The 21,921-nt window shown below is 44.2% G+C and overlaps 1 protein-coding gene across 1 annotated transcript in view; it reads left to right on the forward strand.

Annotated features, from left to right (window-relative positions):
• Ranbp10 (RAN binding protein 10) overlaps positions 1–21,921 on the forward strand; it is a 70,774-nt gene that overhangs the window by 18,760 nt on the left and 30,093 nt on the right. The window contains exon 3 of the mRNA XM_005403623.2: positions 6,066–6,118. Within this exon, the coding sequence (XP_005403680.1) occupies positions 6,066–6,118 (53 nt within the window). The remainder of the gene's footprint in view (positions 1–6,065; positions 6,119–21,921) is intronic.

The following is a 21,921-nucleotide window of genomic DNA, read 5'->3' on the forward strand; positions in this document are numbered from 1 at the left end:
TTGGGGTGTTTGCCTCTTGGCTTCCAGGTTCTTCTCATCTTGAGCAAAGAATTGAACAGGACAAGCAAAAATAGTGACAAGGTTATTTGAAAAGTGAAGGGTAAAGGAGAAACTGGCTCTGTGGAGCAAACTTGGTCTGAATAAAAGAGAGGAAAACAAGATAAAAATCAAACTAAAGTTACATCCTGGGGAATACAGGGCAGGCTACTGTGAGGAAAGCCATGGTAACATGTGTTTAATGGCGTTCCATCTCTATTTTTCCACTTGTCATGGGAATCCATGAGAACTCCATATATGGGGCTTTGGGAATTATTTGGTGTGTATTTCCTGGAATCTGGTCACACTTACTTCTCCAACCAGCTTTGCCACATCCTACTTTCCTGCCTCACTTAGATGCAGAGACACAACAGTGTGTCCAGGAGAACATGTTCGAGTTTGGGTTTTCATTATGCTCTATCCTTACTGTGTTATTCTTGGCAGTTTAAAAGGTATGAAATGATAGCCAGGCATGGTGGCGCACGCCTGTAATCCCAGCACTCGGGAGGCTGAGGCAGGAGGATCATTGTGAGTTCGAGACCAGCCTGGGTTACAAAGTGAGCTCAAGGCCAACCTGAACTGCATAGTGAGACCCTGTCTCAAAAAGACAAAAAAAAAAAGTATGAAATGGTATCTCGTGTGTGTATGTGTGTGTGTGTGTGTGTGTGTGTTTGCAGTACTGGGTATTGAACTTTGTATCCTGCACATGCTAGGCAAGTGCTCTACTATTGAATCCCTTTTTATTTATTTTGAGACAGGTTCTCACTAAATTTCCCAGGCTGGTCTCAAATTTGAGATCTTCCCAGAGTGCTAGGACTACAACTGCATACAACTGTGCCTGGCATGTCTGTGTTTTTTTGCTTATGGTTTTTCAGATGTCTATCACTGTTGAAAAAAAAAACTACCATATAACTTCCCTTTGAATGGTCTTGACACTTTTGTCACTATCAACTTACTGTATAGAGGATTTAATTTTGTGCTTTCTGTTTCCATTCTATTCCATTGGTTTATATGTCTGTCTTTATGCACTCCCATACTGTTTTTTGGGTTTTTTTTGGATACAGGGTCTTGCTATATAGTTCAAGATGGCTTTGAATTTATGGCAATCCTCCTGCTTCAGCCTCCCAAGTGCTGGGATTACAGGTGTGTGCCACCACACCCAGCCACCCACACTGTTTTGAATACCAGTGCTTTGTAGTAATTTTTGCAATCAGGAAATATGATTCATTCTCCAACTTTGTGCTTCTTTTTGAAGATTGCTTTGGCCATTTAATGTCCTGAGATTCCACATAGATTTTTCTATTTCTGCAGAAAACATCATCGGGATAGAGATGGTTTTGATAGAGATGGTGTTGAATCTGTATATTGTTTGGGGTCATATTGACTTCTTAACAAAATTAAGCTTTCCAGTTCATGATCAGAGGATCTCTGAATTTGTGTCTTTAATTTCTTTTAGCAGCACTATACAGTTTTCACTATCTAGATCTTTTACCTCATTGGTTAAATTCATTTTTATTCTTTTGTTTTAAGACAGGCTCTTGCTGTGTAGTCCAGGTCAGCCTTAAATTTACTGTGTAACCCAGGCATGCTTCAACTCACTATCCTCCTGTCTTAGCCTTCCAAGTGCTGGGATTGCAGGTGTGTACTACCATGCCTGGTTTCAAATATTTTACTCTTTTTGATGCTATTATAAGTGGAATTGTTTTCTTAATTTCTTTTCTGGATTGCTCACTTGTTAATGTGTAAGAACACAACTGAGAGTTGAGGGGTAAGATAATTTACAAGCTCTAGTGGTATATGTGTGTATGTGTGTAATTTGGGATTTTCTATGTATAGAACAGGTTATCTGTGTGTAAAGATGATTCTGCCCCTCCACCACCATGCTTGGGCTTAAACCCAGGGCCTTTGCACTGAACTATATCCTGGCCCTATTTTTTGTTTTGAGACAGGCTTTTGCAAAATCCCTAGGTTGCCCAGGCTGGGCTTTGACTTGTGATTCTTCTGTCTCAGCCTCCCAGAGTGCTGTGGTTATAGGCATGTGTCACCATGCCTAGATTTTTTCTTTTTTGCTTTTTGAGATAGGACTCGCCCGGGCTGACCTTGAACTTGTGGTCCTCCTACCTCAGCCTTCTAAGTGTTAGAATTACAGGCATGCGTCATCACACTGGGCTTCACAGGGTCTTCTTTTTTTTTTTTTTCCCGGTACCGGGAATCGAACTCACGACCTTGAGCTTGCCAGGCAGGCGCTGTGCCGCTGTGCTAAATCCCCAGCCCCCTTCACAGGGTCTTCATATGTCGTTCTTTCTAAATCTGCTTTCCTTATCTTTGATTCCTTGGATAATAATGTTCAAGTACTATTGCTAGTTCTAGTTAGACAATAAGAGTATATACATTCTTCCTTTAGTTTTGAAATATTCTACTGTTAGAAAAGATTTTGTGTCACCTACTATTTGAAGAGTTGGAGGTTATTTCCCTTGGATCTTGATGCAGCCCTGAATTCATTTGATTATGCAAGGTAGGGTCCTGTGGATCTTCTCCCTGTGTCACTGATACCTAGAGGTGGCGTGTGTCCCAAATGTAAATGGGTGTTGGGTTCCTCTGGCAGCTCTTCCCTTAGCTTGTCCACTCAAATTCTCAAGTTATGAGGCCTGGATTTCTACAGAGGCTCCCAAGCCACCTGCTAGGAAACACCATCCCACCTGGAGCAGAGAGTCTATAGGAAGGTGTGAGGGCTACCTGCTACAGGTAGAAGATGCTTCTCCAATTGGGAGGCCTAAGCAACTTGTTTGGTTTTTTGTACAGCTGAGGGTCAAACCTCGGGCCTCATACTCAGCAAATGCTCTACCATTAAGCTATATCGCTGGCTCCTTAAGCAGCTTGTGTTTTGAGCACAGTGGTTCCCCATTCGTTTGAGCCCTGCAGAATCATAGAGCCCTGTTGTCTATGTGATCAAGCCTGACCTTTCCTGGGTAACCCTTGACTTACTCTATTTGCACTAGCTTTAAGCGGTCAGGGGTCACTAAGGAAGCAGATATACTCCAAATGTAAGTCCCCACCTTAATGTCAGCAAACCTGTACTTTGGGAGTGGGACCACACTTTGTATTGAACACAGATCTAGGCTCCTCTGGACAGGGTTGGCATCCAAGTCAGGGAAATCCCTGACTGTGTTGCACTTGTGCAGGTTGGATTGATGACTGTGGCCATTGGGATCATCTGTTGCTTGGTCAGCTGAGACACTGAGGGAATAGAGAATAGCTTTTGGCAGCCTCTGCCATATAAAGTCAGGAAACTAATTATTTGGGCCACTGTTTTTCTGGGAAAATACTCAGGCTTTATTCTAATGGGAATCCTGCCAGCAGTCTTACAATAGCCTCTCCTGATGGTCCTTGTAGTTGGCCCCTTCTGGCAGGCAGTTTATATGTTTCTCGAAGGGCTGAGCTATTCTGTAGAACTGCAGACTGTATATTGGACCGTATCTTTGACCTGATTGATTGATTGGTTGATTCAGGGTCTTACTATGTAGTTTGGATTGGCTTGAAATCACTGTAACCTAGGCTGGCCTTGAACTTGCATCCTCCTGCCTCAGCCTCCTAAGTGCTGAGGTTAGAGGTGTGTGCCACCATGCCTGGCTGACCTTTTTAAATTTTTATCTTTATTTATTTATTCTACAATACCGGAGATTGAAACCAGAGAATGCTGAGCCACATCTCTTTCTATTTAATTTCTTATTTTGAGACAAGGTCACACAGGCTGTTCCTCAGGTTGTCCTCGAATTTATAATCCACCTGCCTCAGCCTCCCTAGTGCTGGAATTACAGGTGTATAATACCACACCCAGTCATATCTCTGACCTTTAAAAATCCAAGACTGTGTCCCAAATGCTACTTAAAGCAAAGAAAACAAACTTTGTTTGGATCATAGAGCTTCCCTTTTTGAAGGTATTTCTTTTCCTTTTTCCCGCATTCTCTCTCTAGTCCTGTTAACCAAGTTATCAGGGCCATGTATTGGTCTCTTTTCTTGGTCCCTGCCCAGCATTATGGGGATTGCTGGTTTCAGAAAAAAGATGAGTGGGTCAAAGCCTCCCCACCTTGCCTGGTCTTCTATTGGGTGGTAGGGAGTGTTCTTCCAAAATCCAGTGGTACAGCTAAGAGACTGGAAGAGGTGGAGGCCCTGGGGCTTGAGGAACCTTTGGAGTATTAGGTAACAGAGACATGGGTGCATTGAGCCACCCAGGGGAAGAAGAAATTTTCTAAGATGGGGAAATGTATTGGAAGGTCCTTTGCAAAATTACAATAGAGACAGTCAGGATGAGAAGATATAGCTACTTCGAAATAGGCAAATTAAGGTAACCCTGTGTTATTTTTTTCAATAAAATGAGTGTATGTATGTATTTATTTATAAATATAGTTTGTTTTTTAAGCTTTTTGAGACAGCCTTGCTGTGTAGTTCAGGCTGGCCTTGAACTCGTGACAGTCCTGCTGCCTCAGCCTCTTGGGTGCTGGGATTGTAGGAATGTAGCACCACACCTTGGCTCACCTGGCTCAATAAAAACTTTAAATTGTATAATAAAATATATCTACATGAAATTTACTATTTTAAACCTCCTCTCCTGCAGTAGTGGAGGTTGAACCCAGGAAGTGCAGGTGCATCCCTAGCCATTTTGTTTAATTTTATTTTATTCTGAGACAGTCTTGCCAGGTTGTCCAGGCTGGCCTTGATCTTGAGATCCTCCTGCCTTACATTCCCAAGGAGTTGGAATTGCAGACGTGTACCATCACCCCTGGTTCATTTTAACTTTTTGTTTGAGATGGTCTTGCAATGTCCTAGGCTGGCCCTGAACTCACTAAGTAACCCAGGCTGGCCTCAAACTTGTGATCCTCCTGCCTCTTGAATGCTGTGATTCCAAGCATGCACTCCCAGCTTCATAGTAACCATTTTTGAATGTACAGTTCAATGACATTAAGTGCATTCACATTGTTGTTATGTAACTGTAAAATTATACCTCAGCTTCCTTGCTAACCTTTTGGATGTTTTGAGCATTCTAGATTTCTCAGCTACCTGTTGATGCTCATCTGTGATTAGAATCAAGCATGTTGTGTAGGCTTCTACTATTTTATTCTTAGAAGATAATAACTTGTTTCTCTTATTTTGAAGTTCTTGGAGAAATATGTGGGGTTTTTTTGTATACTATAAAAATTTAGAGAGCTAAGTGCAGTGGTACACGTGTGATCCCAGCACCTGGGAGGCTGAAGCAGGAAGATTGTGAGCTCAAGGCAAGTCTGGACTGCATAGTGAATTCAAGGCCCTAGACTATATAGCATGACCTTGTTTAAAAACAAAACAAAATTAGGTTAAAGAAGCACTTATTTCCTCTTTTGACCTACTTCTCATGAACACCACTAAAACATCTTTGACGATCCTCCACCTCAGGTTGCACCCTGCTGTGAGTGACTTAGTTGCTTAGGCACCTGGGGTGAGAGGAGTAGCAGTCTCGTGGGAGGGGTCACATCTCACCACCCTCCAGCTTTGCATGGTTTGGGAGGCCAGCAGGGAATGCACATGGTGGAAGATACGAGTTTTGAAACACCCAGAAAAGAAGCTGTGTGAGGAGTCTTGAGCTTCTTGCTACAGAGTGGCTTATCCCTGTGGGTTTGACCTGGAATTACCCTGCCAGTCATTACCTAAAGGTGAGCTACTTACTTTAGGTACTTCCTAGGAGTAGGTTCTGTTGGCTTAGCTGGAGCCAGAAGGCCAAGGGACTGGATGCCATGATTTCAGGACACTTTACTCTGAAGCCAAAGCCGGTGGGACATGATTATACACACTACTTCGTGTTTCGCCAGCTGCAAAGCCTTCAAGTCCTTTCTATTAGAAAATCAAAATGTAGAGGTTCTCTGAGAGCCACTAGTAAAAGAGTCAACATTCATTATTTTCCCATTTTTTTGTTTTGTCTTTTACCAAGTACTGTTTGAGAAGAGAGATGCATAATCATTTTAATAACCAAGAATTTTGTGTATGCTTTTTCGAAGGTACATGGGAATAGGACTCTCGGCTCAAGGTGTCAACATGAACAGACTTCCTGGTGAGTCACTGTTTTGAGAGAACATTTGTTTTGCTCTCCTGATCCATCCTGATCTACTAGAGTCATGGTGGCAACTGAGAGCCTGGGGATGACTTTGTTTTCTGTGCGTCTCTCTCAAGAGAACCTGGGAGGAAGATCCTGAAAGGTAGCTGTTGGGCTCAGATCATGTGAGCTTCCATTCCAAAAATTAATTGGCAAGAGATTGTCACTCATGGAATTTGAACTGTTTGCTGTCAAAACCAATTGACCTGAGCTTGGTCTCACTGGGGATACGCCTCAGTAGCTCTTGCTCCCATTGGCCTTTGCCCGCTTGCCTGGGACTCAGGCAGGTACTGGGACACATGTACTACTAACCCTGGCTCCTTTGTTACTTTACTATGTTAGAGATCAAAGTCTTCAAGTGGCTTCCCATGTAGAACATGGTTGAGGTGATTTCTGAACAAATAGGAAATATAGTTAAGATGTCTGAGTTTATAGCCCTAAGTTGACAACAGCTTGAGTTAATAGAATGCTCTGGGCCCTGCTGATGGTCCTCCTCTGCCAGCTTAGCCCTCTTCCAGCTATTTTCTGTCCAGTGGCTCAGGCACAGTCTTGGGATGGGCACGGTTGTTAAGCAGAAACCTCAACCAAGAGCTGATGGTTTCCAGATTATGGTCCTGACTCCATTTGTCCCTTGAGTGGCAGAAGTAACATGATGTGAACTGTCCTGAGTACTTCATGGAGGCAGGAAGAATCCTTGTGATTTTGTTTTGGCCATTTACTCCGGCCTGTGACACACAGAAGCAGCTGACTTTCGCCAAAGAGGGGGTAGTACTTCAATTTCCTGTCTTTTCTAGTTTATGTTTAATACTAATCCCAGATTTGTCTATGATAGGTTGATTCCAAATACTGGTGGTCTAGACTTGCTTAGGATTCAACTAATTGTCAGAAATGTAACCTTCTCGAATTCATGGCAATTCTCTTGCCTCAGCCTCCCAAGTGCTGGGATGGCTACCATGCCCTGTATAAGATGAGTCTTCCAACCCTTCTGGGCTGGTCATGTGCTTTAAGACTGCTAATGTAAAATTGTAGGAAAATCTGTTGGGTCCTTATCAAGTCAGAGTCAACCCAGGTACAGAGCAGGGGTCTATGAGGAAGAGAAGGGGACAGTGGGTAATGTGTGTGTTGGTTCCCATACTAATATGTCATGGCATTTCTTTTTTTCCTGTTCTTACTAGGGATCTCTTTTTGGCAAGAAAAAGACTAATGTTTTGGTGGGTATTGTACTTGCCTTCCTTTTCACTCTGCTTGTCAGCTCCTCTGGGCACTTCTTCCTGCCATATCTGATCGTTCTCCATTTAGTCCATAAGGTAGAAAGCAGGAATCAGATTGCATTTAGATAGGGCTCCTCTCTGGCTGGCAAGGATGGCAGCCCTGGCTTTCCCAGGATACAGGGCTAGCCAGATGTCTCCTCAGATCTAGTACAGGACAAATGATGGTGGGCTTGCCTGTGTTTATCTCAGTGCTGGCTTTGGAAGATCAGAATCTGTTTCCATGCTTTGTACTTTTTGGGGAGTGTGCATGTATGTGAAGTATATATTCCCCATTACTGACATTTCAAATTGATAGTGCATCACACATTATGTGTTAACATAGGAGACCTTTGCCAGGCGTGGTGACTGTAATCCCAGCACGTGGATTGTTTTATTTACTTATTTATTTATTTATTTAGTTTTTTTTTCTGGTACCGGAAATCGAACTCACGACCTTATGCTTGCCAGGCAGGTGCTGTGCCGCTGAGCTAAATCCCCAGCCTCGATTGTTTTATTTAAATAAATTTTGTATGCAGTGTTCTCTAAACTATTGATAACTGGGGATGTGGTTTTTTTTTTTTTTTTCCCATATCAAAGATTGAACTTTGGGAGCACTGAGCTATATCCTCTGCCATTTTTATTGTTTTATTTTTGAGACAGTATCTCACTAAGTCTCCTAGGCTAGCCTCAAATTTATGATCTTCCTGCCTCAGCCTTCAGAGTAGCTGGGATTACCTGGGGGCCCTGCCACTCCCAGATTTAGATCCTTTACATTTGCTTAGCCTGTCTATATAGCAGTGATGTGCAGAAACTTGATGGAATCTTACCGGGTTAGCATGGGCCCAAAGACTTGCTGAATTCATTAACATTGATAGTTTCTTTTTTGTTTGTTTGTTTGTTTTTATTTGTTTTCCTTTCCAGTACCAGTAATCAAACTCATGACCTCACACTTGCCAGGCAGGCGCTGTGCCGCTGAGCTAAATTCCCAGACCCCTCATTGATAGTTTCTTAACCAAGCTGTTCATACTTGCTTCATGGGTGGTCATACTTTCTTATCCTTTACTAAGGGTCCAAATCCAATTTTTCCCTAAATTACTCCTGATTTTATTGACTATTTCGTATTGAACAGGGACAGGACATTCTCTTGTTTGCTTTGCTTTGCTTGCTTTGGTCTGTCTGTCTGTCTGTCTTTCTTTCTTTCTTTCTTTCTTTCTTTTTGGTCTTTTTTGAGACAGGGTTTCACTGTGCAGTTCGGGCTGCCCTTGAATCACTTTGTAGCCCAGGCTGGCCTTGAACTTGCAGCAATCTCCCTGCCTCAGCTTTCTGAGTGCTGGAATTACAGGCCTGCACTATGCCGGGCTGCTTTGCTTTCTCGCTTGCTTTTTTCTTTCTTTCTTCCTTCTTCTTTCCCTCCTTCCCTCCTTCCTTCTTTCCTTCCCTCTCTTTTCCCTTTCTTTCTTCCTTCTTTTCCTCCCTTCTTTTTTGTTTATTTTGTTTTTAAAAATAGGTCTCCCTGTGTAGTTCAGAGCACCCTTGAATGCACTATGTAACCAACGCTGGCCTCAAACTCACGGTGATCCGCCTGCCTCAGCTTTCTGAGTTCTGAGATTATAGGTGTGTGCCATCAGGCCTGGCTCCCTCGATTCTATTTTGAAGTGGATGTTCCTTTTATTTTCCCATTAAGGATAGTACCAGGACTTGGTGTGATACATGTGATTAAATTATCCATTCAGTGAACATTTGCTAAGTCCTAGATGTAAATGAGGTATGTGAAGATTCAAAGATGAATTTTCCTTGATAGGTGCAGGTGTGCTTGATGGAGGGGCGGTAGGATGGTGAGTGCAGCCTCTCTGTTGTTTCAGCCTGGTGTTGAGGGTCAATAGGAGTTCTCCAGTGAGGCCTCTCTGAATTGTATTGGTGGGATGAGTGGCTCCCTGGGGAGAGTCAAGATGAGCCAGTTGGGAGAAGAGTCTTGTGTTTGCTACTAAAGGCCTAGACTTCCTTTTATAAGCAGTAGGGGCTGCAGGATTGCTTTCCGCATAGGTGAGATGTAGTGAGATTTGTTAATAAGCAACTAATTACCCCTGATTTCATGTAGAGGAAGGAGGGCTGGAGAAATTGAGGCTGGGGCTCCTGGGCAGTAAGATCTGTATGTCAGGGAACTTCAAGAGGTGGGTAGATTATGGCTTAAAAAAGAAAGGAAAAAAGTCCTCTAAAATATTTAACCAGAAACATTTAACCTGGGGTGGATTAACCTGAGAATGTGACTCAGTGATGAGACTCTGGTTCAACCCTCAGCACTACTTGAAAAAAAAAGTTATACTTATAAATGCTTTATGGGTGTATATTGAGCTAACTTACCTTATCTGGTTTGGTTGAGAAGAGATCATTGGGAGGGCTCCCATGGATGTCTGTATAGATTATTTTTTGTTTGTGAGCTTAGAAAAATTTATCAGGGAATCCTTCAGGGCCAGCTGGTCTTTTGGCAGAGACATTTTTTTGCATACTCATTAGTTTGTGGAAATGACTTGTTTCTTGTAGCATCACTCTTACTATATTCTTTGGTTATCTGCTTCTCTTAATTTATTAGTAAAATCGCTGATTTAATATTATTAAACTTAAAAAAGTTCATGGTTGATACTTTTTTTTTTTGTACCAGGAATCTAACTCAGGACCTCATGCTTGCCAGGCAAGTGCTATGCCACTGAACTATATCCCTGGCTTCATGGTTGATACTTTTATCTATTTTGTTAATTTTAAAAAAAATGAACAGAGCAGGAGCATGCCTGTAAAGCCCAGCACTCCTGTGTGTGTGTGTGTGTGTGTGTGTGTGTGTGTGTGCGTGTGTCTGTTTGAGACGGAGTCTTGCTATGCAGTTCAGGCTGGCCTCGAGCACACTTTGTAGCCTAGGCTGGTCTCAAATTGGCAACGATTCTCCTGCCTTAGCCTCCCGAGTGCTGGGATTACAGGCTTGCACCACCACACCCAGCTAAGCCCAGAACTCTTAGAAGGCTGAGACAGGAGGATTCCAAATTCAAGCCCAGCCTGGGCAATTTAGGGACTTAGTTTAAATAAAAAATGAAAAAGATTTTAAAAATTAAAATAGGGGCTGGGATTTAGCTCAGCGGCACAGTGCCTGTCTGGCAAGCGTGAGGTTGTGAGTTTGATTCCTGGTACCAGAAAAAAAAAATTAAAATAAACAAACAATGGTAGGGACTTAGTAAGACCCAATCTCAAAATAAAAAAGGAAACAGCTGGGTAGCTCAGTTTGAAGACCCTAGGTTTAATCACTAGTACCACAAAAAGGGGGAAAAAACCAGTTACTGTTGTCAGTCTGTTTTCTTAATTTTTTTATTGATCTATAATATATATACAATAAAATGTCTCCTCTTAAAGAATATAACTTAGTGATTTTAGTTTATTCTCAAAATTGTGCAACAAAGACCACTATCTAATTCTGGCACATTTCATCATCCCACAGAGAAACCTCATGAGTAGTCATGCCCAACTCTTCCTTCCTCTGGGCCTTGGAAACCACTAACTTACTGTTTCCCTGGATTTGATTAGTTTGACAGTTCATGTCAGTGGAGTCATATAATGTGTGGCCCTTTGTATCTGGCTTCCTTCACTTAGCATGTTTTCATGGTTCATCCAAGTTGTAGAATGTATCCCATTGTATGGATATATCATATTTTGTTCATCCATGTGTCAGTTGATGGTTATTTGAGTTTTATCTATCTTGGTTTTTTGTTGTTGTTATTGGTTTGTTTGTATTCCAGGTTGGCCTTAAACTTGCTATGTGGCCTAGGCTGGTTTTGAATTTGTAGCAAACCTCCTGCCTCAGCCTTCTTAGTGCTGAGAGTAACAGTCATGCCACGCACCACCATACCTAGCTTCTCTAGCTGTTTGAATAATACTGCTGTTAACATCTGTGTGCAAATTTTTGTCTAAACATGTTCTCTCTTTCTTTTTTCTTTTTGGTACTGGGAATCGAACTCAGGACCTTGCGCTTGCCAGGCAGGCACTTGTGCCGCTGAGCTATATCTCCAGCCCTCCCTTTCTTTTTTTCCTCTCTGTTTTTCTCTCTGTTAAACTCAGCACCTTGGCACTGAGCTACACCCCAGTCCTTTTTTATTTTGAGATTTGGTCTTACTAAGTCGCTAAGTTGCACAGGCAGGGCTGAAATTTGGAATCCTTCTTCCTCGGCCTCCCATACTGCTGGGACTATAAGTGTGTGCCACCATGCCCAGCTTTGTTTTCCTTTTTCTTGAGTATGTAAGTATATACCTTGGAAATTGCTAGATCATGTGGTAACTCTTTGTATAATTGTTTGAGAAATTGGTCAGACTGTGGGCTTTTTTTTTTTTTAAACTTTCTTTTATTTTTTGTTTTTTGAGACAGGGTCTTGCTATGTAATTTGGTCTGGTCTCGAACTCATAGTTGTCCTTCTGCATCAGCCTCCCGAGTGGTAGAATTACAGGCACGCACCACCAGGCCCAGCATAAAAAAAATTATTTTGAGATATATCGAGTCTCAGTTGCCTAAACTGGCCTTGGACTTGCTTTCAGTCCTAACAGCTAGGATAATAGGTATGTGCTACTGTGTGTGGCTTAGACATTTCATCCAAGTTCTTCTGTATTTACTTCTCAGATTTTGATACACCATTTTAGTTTTTCCTACATTTCTTCTTTTTTTTTTTTCTTCATACTGGGAATCAAACTCAGGACCTTGCGCTTGCATGGCAGGCGCTTTGCCATTGAGCTATATCCCCAGCCTAGTTTTTCATTTTAAGTTATTTATTACATTTTTTATTCTTGGTTTTTTTGCTCACTTAGAACTGTCCTATAATTTTCACACGATTGGACACTGTTAATTTAATTATGTGTTTAAAGCCAAGGGTGTAACTCAGTGATAGAGTGCTTGTCTAGGATATGTGCAGTGTCTTGGGTTTGATCTCCAGCACTACGAAAAGAAAAAAAAGTGCATAGTTGGCTAAGTTTGACCGTGTTCCATCCTTTTCAGCAAATATAATATGCCCTGCCTTTAAAAAAAAAATTGCGTGTGTGTGCTTTCGTGTGTGTGTGCATGTGGTACTGAGTACTGAGCCCAAGGCCGTTGTACTGAGCTGCATTCCTAGGCCCTCCCCTTTTATTTTTAATTTTTAAGATTTTGAGACAGGATCTCACTAAGTTGCTAAATTGCCTCGGCTGGGCTTGGACTTGTAATTTTTCTGCCACAGCCTTCCAGAGTTCTGGGATTATACGTGTATACCACCATGCCATGCATGTCCGTCCTTTCTTCCTATCTGTTGATTGATTGATTGATCAAGATAGAGTCTTGCTAAATTCCTGTGTTAGCCTCCAATTTGTGATCCACCTGCCTCAGGTAGCTGAGGTTACAAACATGTGCCACCATATCTAGTAAATTTAAAAATTTACTTAGTACCAATATATATAGTCCAGTGCATGCAGACTGTAAAATATGCAGTTATAGGACTTGTTCCTGATCTGTCATATACTTTTCTGTACATTTGGGTTTTTAAAATTAATTTCATATTTTATAGATTTATTACCAGAAGGTAAAAAGAGTCTTGAAAATAATGTCACCTGGTGCCTTGTGCTGAGCCAGAGGCTTTGAATTGGAGGATTGAGCAGCCATGGGCCTATTGGCTAGTGCTGGGCTAGGAAGATCGTGGGTAGGGTGTTCAGATAAGAGTGATCAAGCAGTGAGCAAAGGACTCTGGAGCCTAGTGAAGGTGGTGCTGTACAATGTGAAGTCCTTCAGCTAGGAGAGGGTGGCTACTGTTTGTGGGTGTAGACACGGACTGCTAGCCTTCCTGGCTTCCCACAGGGAACAGGCCCAGAGTGTGGCTGAGGGTCATCTGGGTGGCTGAGGGTTCCCAGGACAGGGCAGTAGGAAGCCTGCTGAACTCCCTCCTTTGCTTGTCTTCATGTACCCATGGTAACTGGGCAGCAGGATGTGGGACTTTCTTGACCACCCACCCCTGTGCTGCCCTGGAAAGCCAGAGGCCTGTGTACCCAACTTGTCTTCTTTGGCAGGACATGGGTCTTTCTGTGCCCATGTTTGTAATGTGACACAGTCCTTTTGCCCTTGAGTAGGGATCTAGCAGTCTAGGCTGTGTTTGAGCCTAGATTCATGATTCAAAATCATGTTGTGTGGCACATGCCTATAACCCCAGCACTCGGGAGACTGAGGCAGGAAGATCATTGCAAGTTTGAGACCAGCCTGGGCTACAAAGTGAGCTCAAGGCCAGTCTGAGCTGCATAGGGAGACCCTATCTCAAAAACAAAAAACAAAAAACATTGTGTTTGTTAAAGAAGGTTTGTATTCCTGTGTTAAAATGTCCACCGGAGCATTCGTGCATGTCTCATGGTCTCAGAGCTGGAGTTGACAATGATTTTTGTCATCATTTTTTTTTTTTTGCCTGCCATATTTGTTCCTCATGATTTGTTGGCTCTGCTTTACAATTTTTAGCATGTTGGTAGTTGCCCTCTTAGCTCCCAAGAAGAAAACTCGGGCAGGAAGGATGAACACAGCCACTGATTTTTCAGTTGCTTTTACTTTTTTTCTTTTGTACATTGAAGAAATGGTTGCGATATGGTTTTCTTTTTGGCCTAGGTCATGATAGCTCTGACTGTATCTGTCATGCCACCTTGACTATCTTCCCTCCAGCATGCGTGCTTACGCCTCATCCTTTGCCAGTAGTGTTGAGCACATCATTGGACTCTTGCATGTCATACTGTTAGAATCTGTAGACCCACACCGTGACTTTTTCTGGGTTATTTAGAAAGAAATAGTGATCAGAAGCACATGGGGCCTGGGATGGAGCGGGCAGCAAGGCTGAAGAACAACGACTGCTGGGTGTAGAGAGCGCACTTGTCCCTTGGAAATGTGCATCTGCTTGAGTTGTAGAGGCAGCCTTTCCTTTCCAGGATCTTTCAGTCTGGTTCCTAGTGGGTAGCAAGGGCCCTTTGTGCCCTTGTCTTCAGGTCACCTGCAGCTGGGGATATGGGTTATGCCCTGCACAGAGGAAGGACTGGGGAAGTTGGTGAGTATCAGGTATCAGTGAAGATCCACAGGCAAGTACTGTACAAGACGTCAGCGAGTGTAAGAACTGAGACTAAAGGTTGCAGCAAGCCCTGTGGCTGATTGTGGGAGTGAGATGCCCCAGGAGGCATCCCTCCTCTCCTGTCCTGGCAGCGAGCCTGGATTGCTGGGTGGGGACAAGTGTCAGGCTGCTGCTTCAGCATTCATTCTAATTGGTGTCAACACCCTTTCATTCTTGAGGAAGCCACCAGAATGTAAAGGATCACCCTTGATCCTCAGCCAAAGAGACTTTGAGGTGAACCCTGTTACAGGGACACTAGTTGGGGCAGGTCTTGTCTTCTTGGAGATCTGTCTACTCTGTACTGCGTTTTAGTTGGCAGTGGCAGCATTGATGGCTGTGCCATGGAGGTTCTAGAGAACCACTACCAGGCGGCTCTTTCCTTTGTGGTGACCTTGAAAGGTTGTTCTCTGGCCATCATGATAGTATGTTGACAGAGGATTAGTATTCATTCATTCTTTTCTTCTTTCTTTCTTCCTTTCTTCCTTTCTTTCTTTCTTTTTTTTTGAGACAGGGTCTTGCTATATAGCTCAGGCTGGCCTTGAACTCACTATGTAGTCCAGGCTGGCCTTAACCTCATGGCGATCCTCCTGCCTCAGCCTCCTGAGTGCTGGGATTACAGGCGTGCACCACCACATCCAGCAAAGAATCTTTCTTGCCACCCAGATTCTTTGCTCCTTCCCATTCGAACTACTGGTGACCAAGTGCCCTGATGTTTCAGTCTCTGTCTGTCCGTGCTAGATGCTTTCCAAGACGTCTCATCTCATCACAATGATGCTGGCCGTATTAATTTATTATGTACCTCCTATGCGTCAGCCCAAGGTAAACAGACATAGTCTCTGTCCCTGTGAACCTTGCATAGTAGTAGAGAAATACTTAGCTGATAACCCTGCTATGTGTAGTCCTTTGCACTTTGGTCATTGTCTTGAAGGTACTGCAGAGGTGCCATGACAGTATGCTAGACTCAGGCTTTCCTGGAAGAGTGATGTTCAGGCTGGAAACTGAAAGATGAGAAGGAGTTAGGCCAGGCATGGTGCGATGATACGGGACGGTGGAGGGGTAGGTAGAGAGAGAAGAAGGTTCTAGGCAGAGTGAGGAGCATGTGTGAAGGAGATGGAATGGAGCCGAGTGCTGAGGGGCTGAAGACAGGCCAGTAGGACTGGTCTTCGTGGCCAGTGAGGCCTGGTGAGGAGTGTGGGTTGCCCCCGGTAGTTTACAGCTCTACTTAAGGGGTTTGAGCAGGGTTTTGCCATAATACATACAGGTCAGAAGGGCAGGAGCAAGTGCAAGGAGGCCAGTTAGAACTTGTTGCAGTTGCCCAGGAGAGTGTAAAGTAGCTTGGACTGGAGAGGTAGAGTGGAATCAGCAAGTCATTTGGGAGGCCATTTAGCTGGACTTTGTGTTTTTAGAGTAGTGGATGATGGGATTACAGGTTACTCCGGTGTGCCTCAGAGTACTGCTGAGCATTTGTTTAAAGAATGCTTTGATTAATAAAATGGCCCACCAATTTTCATGCTGAGTATCATGATGTTATTAGCAATTGGGAGAGCATAGTTGAACAACCCTTGTCAGTCCAAGAAAAGAAAAGATTAATTTAGAAAGTCCAGCATTGGCCTGCCTAGTTTCTCCTGTCAAAAATAGCTGATCTTTGGGTTTGTTCATTCTATTTTGTTTTTCTGTGGTGGTAGGGATTGAATCCAGGGCCTTTGCAACTGAACTATATCCCTAGCCTTCTCTTTATTTTTGAGACAGTGTTTCGCTAAGTCATTAAATTGCCCAGGCTGGGTTGAACTTGGCATTCTCCCTCCTCAGTCTCCCAGAGTTCTGGGATTATAGGCACATTGCTATGCCTGGCCTGATCTTTTAGTTCTTAGTCTTGCCCCTTATGAGCTGTTTGGAAAGAAACTTGTAAGGGAAGGTGGGCCTCGGTGTGAAACAAACCCTATTCTAACGGACTTGGTAATGTTGAGTGTTTAAGTCTAAGCAGAAACGATACCAGGCTGGCCAGAGAGCTTCCTGCTCTTTCTCTTAAAGTGCTTCTTGATTGTAGCGGATCCTCTCTCCCGTTTTGTCCTCTACCCCAGCTACTTGAGTGTCTGGTTCTCTTGGGTCTAGCTCCTAACTGCAGTGTACAGTAGCTGAGTGACGTGTATGGACGTGGTGGTGACAGTACTTGCCTTGAGGGACCCAGAGGACTCTCATGTGGCGTGTAAGTGGTTGGCTGGGCTTCACTGGGCTCTAAAAGGGAGTGAAAGGGCAGCCAGATGACCCTTCTGACAGGAGAAGCCAACTCCACTGATTGCACTCTACCTTTGAACAGATAACCCCTCCCAGAAACCTCAGCTCTTTACTTAAGGTCCAGCACATACTATTGTGAACCTGCGTGCCCAAAACTGTGGTTATTTTGTCTCCAAAAAGCAGGTCCTCAAGCATTCTTTATCTCTGGTAACAGTCATTGTCCCCTGGCCCCTAAGAGAGCTCCTCAGAGCAGTGTTTATTCTCTCTCCCTCCCTCATCCCATGCTGCTCTCCTTAATCTGCCTCTTTCTCCATCCCTCCTGCCATCCCCTCTCCATTGGACTGTTTCCCTGGCCTCCTGGTTGCTGTTACCACCTCAGGCCTCTGTTTGCTATTCTGTATGCACTGTGGCTCCTGCCTGCTTTAGGCCTCTGACTCCTCTGCTCACCTTCATCTCCAGCTACCTCTTCCCTCTGCACGTGTTGCACACGAGAATGGTTGTGTGCCCCAAACATGTGACTGACATTCCCTACTCTAGCACTTAGCAGAAGCCATGCTTTCCCTGAGAGTCCCCTTCCTTCTGAACCCCCAGTGTAACCTTGCCTGACCCCTTTGGCCTTTTGTGTGAAACAAAAGGGGGCCTAGGTGTGAAACAAACCCTATTCTAATGGACTTGGTAACTTGCCAACCTGCCTGACTCTTTTCCTGTGATACTGAGGATTTTTTTTTTTTTTTTGGTTTTTTCTCCGGTACCGGGTACCGAACTCACGACCTTGCGCTTGCCAGGCAGGCGCTTTTGCCACTGAGCTAAATCCCCATCCCCGATACTGAGGATTAAACCAAGTATCACACTTGCTATGCAAGTGGTCAGCCATTGAGCCATACCCCTCAGCCCTTGTGTGACTCACGTTTACCCGGTTATGCCCTCACTGCATTGGCGCTTTTTGGAACTCAGACCATGTTTTTTTATCACCACTTTTGCCAGAGTGAGCATAGTGCCTGCATGATGCACTTGGGCTTTGGGATGAGGCTGTTCCTACATCTTGCTGTCCTTTGCCTCAACATGATGGGCTTCAGTCAGCCAACTGTGGTTCTGGAACCAGTCTTGAGTCAGTCCCGTTGGCCTGCAGCCTGTCTTCAGCTGGGGAAAGCCTTCATTTGGAGCTCTGCCTCCTTCTGCTGCCCTTAATCCTCCAGCACTGACTGTGTGGGGCTCTGCCATCACCTTCTACCTATGGAAATGTCCATTCACTGTTCTTTATGTTAGGGCTTAGTGTTGTTGAATCAAAAGCTGACTCACTTTGGTCACGGGGAAACAGACCTTGAGGGCTGTGGTTGGCTTCTGAGGCTTTACAGCTTGGTGGACGTGGACTCTGGAGCCACATTGTCTACATTTGCATCTTGGCAGTTGTGTTACCTGGAGTGGTTATTTAACTACCCTGTGCCTCAGTTTCCCCATCTGTAAAGTGGAAGTGGAAGTATTAACTGCCCTGTACCTCGGTTTCCCCATCTGTAAAGTGGAAGTAACTTATCTCTAGGGTGAGTTAGGAGAATTGAATGAGTTAATTCCTATAAAGTGTTTGAATAGTGCTAGACACAAAAAGGAATGCATAAATATTAGCTATTGTTATATATATTGAGCAAGATTACTTTTTCTGCCTGGAAAAGGAAGTGCCCATACATGTGAAGTTCTTTTATAAATGTTTGCATATCTGAGTGGTTAGTTGTCATTGAAACCACATTTTCCCTCAAGTATTTGTGTTTTCTTTATTTGAGTAGGCATGTGTAGTCTGTGCTGGTGGGAATGGAGTTACTGGAAGAAGATTGCAGAGCAGGCAGGGTATTGATATTTCTAGTGCTTTCTTGTAGATCGTACTGGCTCAGCAGGGACATTTTGCCTGTAGTGCTCTCAGGGGCAGAGACCAGGCACTCTGGGGTCTCACTGGGGCACATGGTGACAGGATTGCCTCACTGATGAGGCTGTGCTACTCAGACTTTCTTGGGAACATATGGGCATGTCTTAGCTTGTACAGTCACAGGTTTCTGTTGCAAGTTTTGATGTTTACCTTTCGTAAGATGTTCTTTGGCCTCTTTAAGTCTGAAACTAAGGAACAGGTGTGGCCCCAAAATAAGAATGTTGGAATCCTTGGCTAATGACTCGGAAGCAGGACGGGATGATCCACACCAGATGAGTGTGCCCACAACCTCACCTTTGCTTTGCTGAGCTGTCAGGGAAGGGTAGGTCCTGGGATCCCTGAACGGGGAGGCAAGGAGAGAAAGGACTGTGAGTAGAGAGAGGGATTTGGATTTGTCCTAAGCTCAGATGCTTTGAGGGGATAGCGGAAAGACAAATCTTACTTCTGCATCCTGTGCCTCAGACAGCCAGGGAGGTAGACTGTGTTGATAGGAGGCCTGTCTGCAGTAGAGCTAGGTAGCTGATGTCATCCTCCTTGCTTTTTCTGTGGCAAGGCAGCTGTTTTTGTGATGTTGCATATGTTACCTTGATTACTACAGCCCCTCAAAGGAGAGTCCAGGCCCACTGAGGCATACTTTCTTTGACTGTACCTGTTGGAGAGGATGGGCTGGAAGAACCATAGCTGGAAGTTGGGAGTGTGGGATATACCTCCTGAAGCAGGTGGTGCCTGGCAGCCAGGCCATGCTTAGAGAGGCAGAGACACGGGGGTGGGGCTGTCTACTTTTCTTCCACAGCATACTCAAGATCAGGTGAGTATCTTTCCTTCCCCTAGAGCCTTCCTTACCAGGCCTGCTCTGAGCTGGCTGTTAGAGGGATAGACCCAGGAGGAAGCTGCTTCTGTTAGTTGGACCACATTCTGCAAACAGCTGATACTTCACATCTGCATGTGCCATAGGAGAGGAACCACTGATAGCGGAGATCAAGACAAAATACCAGGCATCCATGGCAGATTCATGATACAGGCAGAGGCTAGCCCTTGCTATGGCAAGTACTGACAGTAAATAACAGGGTGTTCCTTCCTCTTGCTCTCCTAAGGGTGTAACACCTGCAATGAAAGGTGTCTGCCTAGAGCAGGTGGCTTTGTGTCCCAGATGGCTTGGAGATTATTGGCTCATAGGTGGGTTTCTGGTAGTCTGGAAATGCTGTGTGTCTGTACCTGCCAAATAGGGACTGCTGAGTCCCACTTCGTGTAGACTGGGACTCATGTAGGTAGGCTCATTGGTGACGGTCCCCACCATGTCCACTATTGAACACCACCTATCATGAGAGATCTTTCACCACAGGATCTATGGTGCTTCAGAAGGATCTGTCATGAGGCTGAAAAGGCCCTTTGTGAGGGAAGCTATGATTCTACCCAACTGAGTTTGAACCATCAGTACCTCACCAGGCTTTTGGGTGTTCTTCCTCTTTACCTTATCAGAACATCTAAGCCCTCCCAAGCCAATGCCTCCTAAAGACTGGTAGAGTGAAGGAGACAAATAGTATTGCCCTGTGGTTTCAGTCCTATAGTATTCTTTGAGGCAGCCCTGCCTAGTAAAGGGATCAGCCAGTGTCTGAAGCTGCTGAGCAGCTAGCTACCCCAGAACAGGGCTATGGGGAGAGGTTGAGGTTGTATGCCTGGCACTGCCCAACCTCTCATTACCTTTCTCATTCTGTCCCTTCTCTGACTGAGATATCCTTGCAAGATACCATAGGTGGGAGTGGAGAGAAGTAGATGCCTAGAGGCCTTGGAGCTCTGACAACAGGTTCTACAGGGCAGTGCAGAACACAGCGTGGTTTGGCAGTTGGCCTCAGGAGCAGGGAGCTGATCAGAACTCCTGGATAGCTGCCTGGCAAGCGCAAGGTCCTGAGTTAGACTCCTGGTACCAAAAAAACAAAAACCTGCTGCGTGGTTCACATGATGGCTAAAGGTGTCAGTGCCACGGCATGCATCGTGGTCTGCACAGAGAAGCTTGTTTTGTGTAAGAGGTCTTCTATTTCTTTGCTGCTCTACCTTGGCCTAGCAAGGCCCTTGACCCTGTGGCCAGCCAAGCCCATATTTCTTTTCCAAGGGCCTCTTCCCTCACCTGCAGTGTTACTGCAGTGTACTGAGGGTGCTCAGCAGCCTTTTGAAGTAAGGCAATTCAGTCAGATCTGGAAATTATTCCAGAGCATGGGGATTACTTGTCTATAGCATCTTCTTTCAAATTCCATCTCCAAGTAGAGGGAAAATGCTAGATTTAAGTTTTTTTTCAAGCCAGGTAGAGTAGTTCCCACCTGTAGTATCAGCTACTTAAGAGACTGAGGCAGGAAGATCATTGGAACTTAGGAGTTTGAGACTAGACAAGGCAATGCAGGGAGATCCTGTTTCAGTAAGAGGGGAGGGGATGGAGGGAGAGAGACGGATAGGCAGATAGACAGACTGTATTTTTCAGAACAAGTTAGGTCCTTTGAGATAAGTAAGAAATTTCATTGATAGCAGAAGGTCAGTCCTAAAACCTGAGTCTGTCTGCCTCTGAAAACAGATTCTTTTGTTGTTGTTATGTAGGTATACAAAAGTATATTTTTATTTCCAGTAAAATCATATTAAAATAGCTGGCATATGATTATATAGTAAGGAAATTAATTTTTCTCTTCTAAGCAAACATACTTGGAATTTAAATGTAGGCAATTAATGTTCCTTTCATAGTGTTCAATAAGTATGGATTTTTATCAAGGGTATCAAATTAGTTTTATTTAATAAACATTTACTGAGCTTTAATTAAAGGGAAACACATTGGGGATGTGCTATTGCTGTGGCTTTTAGTGGAAACCGATTCTTGAGTATGCTGTGATGAAGCTGGGGACACATCGTGCTGGAGTAGAGCAGGGACCTGTTACTGCCAAATTCCTTGCCTTCCCAGTGATAGGCAGAAAGATCCGTGTCCCAGGACCCTGGAAACAGTGGATAACAAACCTGGGTTTCCTGGTGAGAAGAGTTTAGTGCCTGTGCATTTCTCAAAATATACATAAAGCCACAAGTACCTACATTACCAGGGTCAACCATTCACTGACCCATCCTATAAGTTCAAAAGGAGCCCATTGTGAGTGGGGCAGGGGAGGTGGTGCCTGACCAATCGCAGCACTGTGGGAGGCTGAGGCAAGAGGATTGCAAATGCAAGCCTAGTCTAGGCAATTTCGCAAGAGACACTTCC

Source organism: Chinchilla lanigera, unplaced genomic scaffold (genome assembly GCF_000276665.1).
Source record: "Chinchilla lanigera isolate Chin_1 unplaced genomic scaffold, ChiLan1.0 scaffold00083, whole genome shotgun sequence".
In the NCBI taxonomy this organism is placed as follows: Eukaryota; Metazoa; Chordata; class Mammalia; order Rodentia; family Chinchillidae; genus Chinchilla; species Chinchilla lanigera.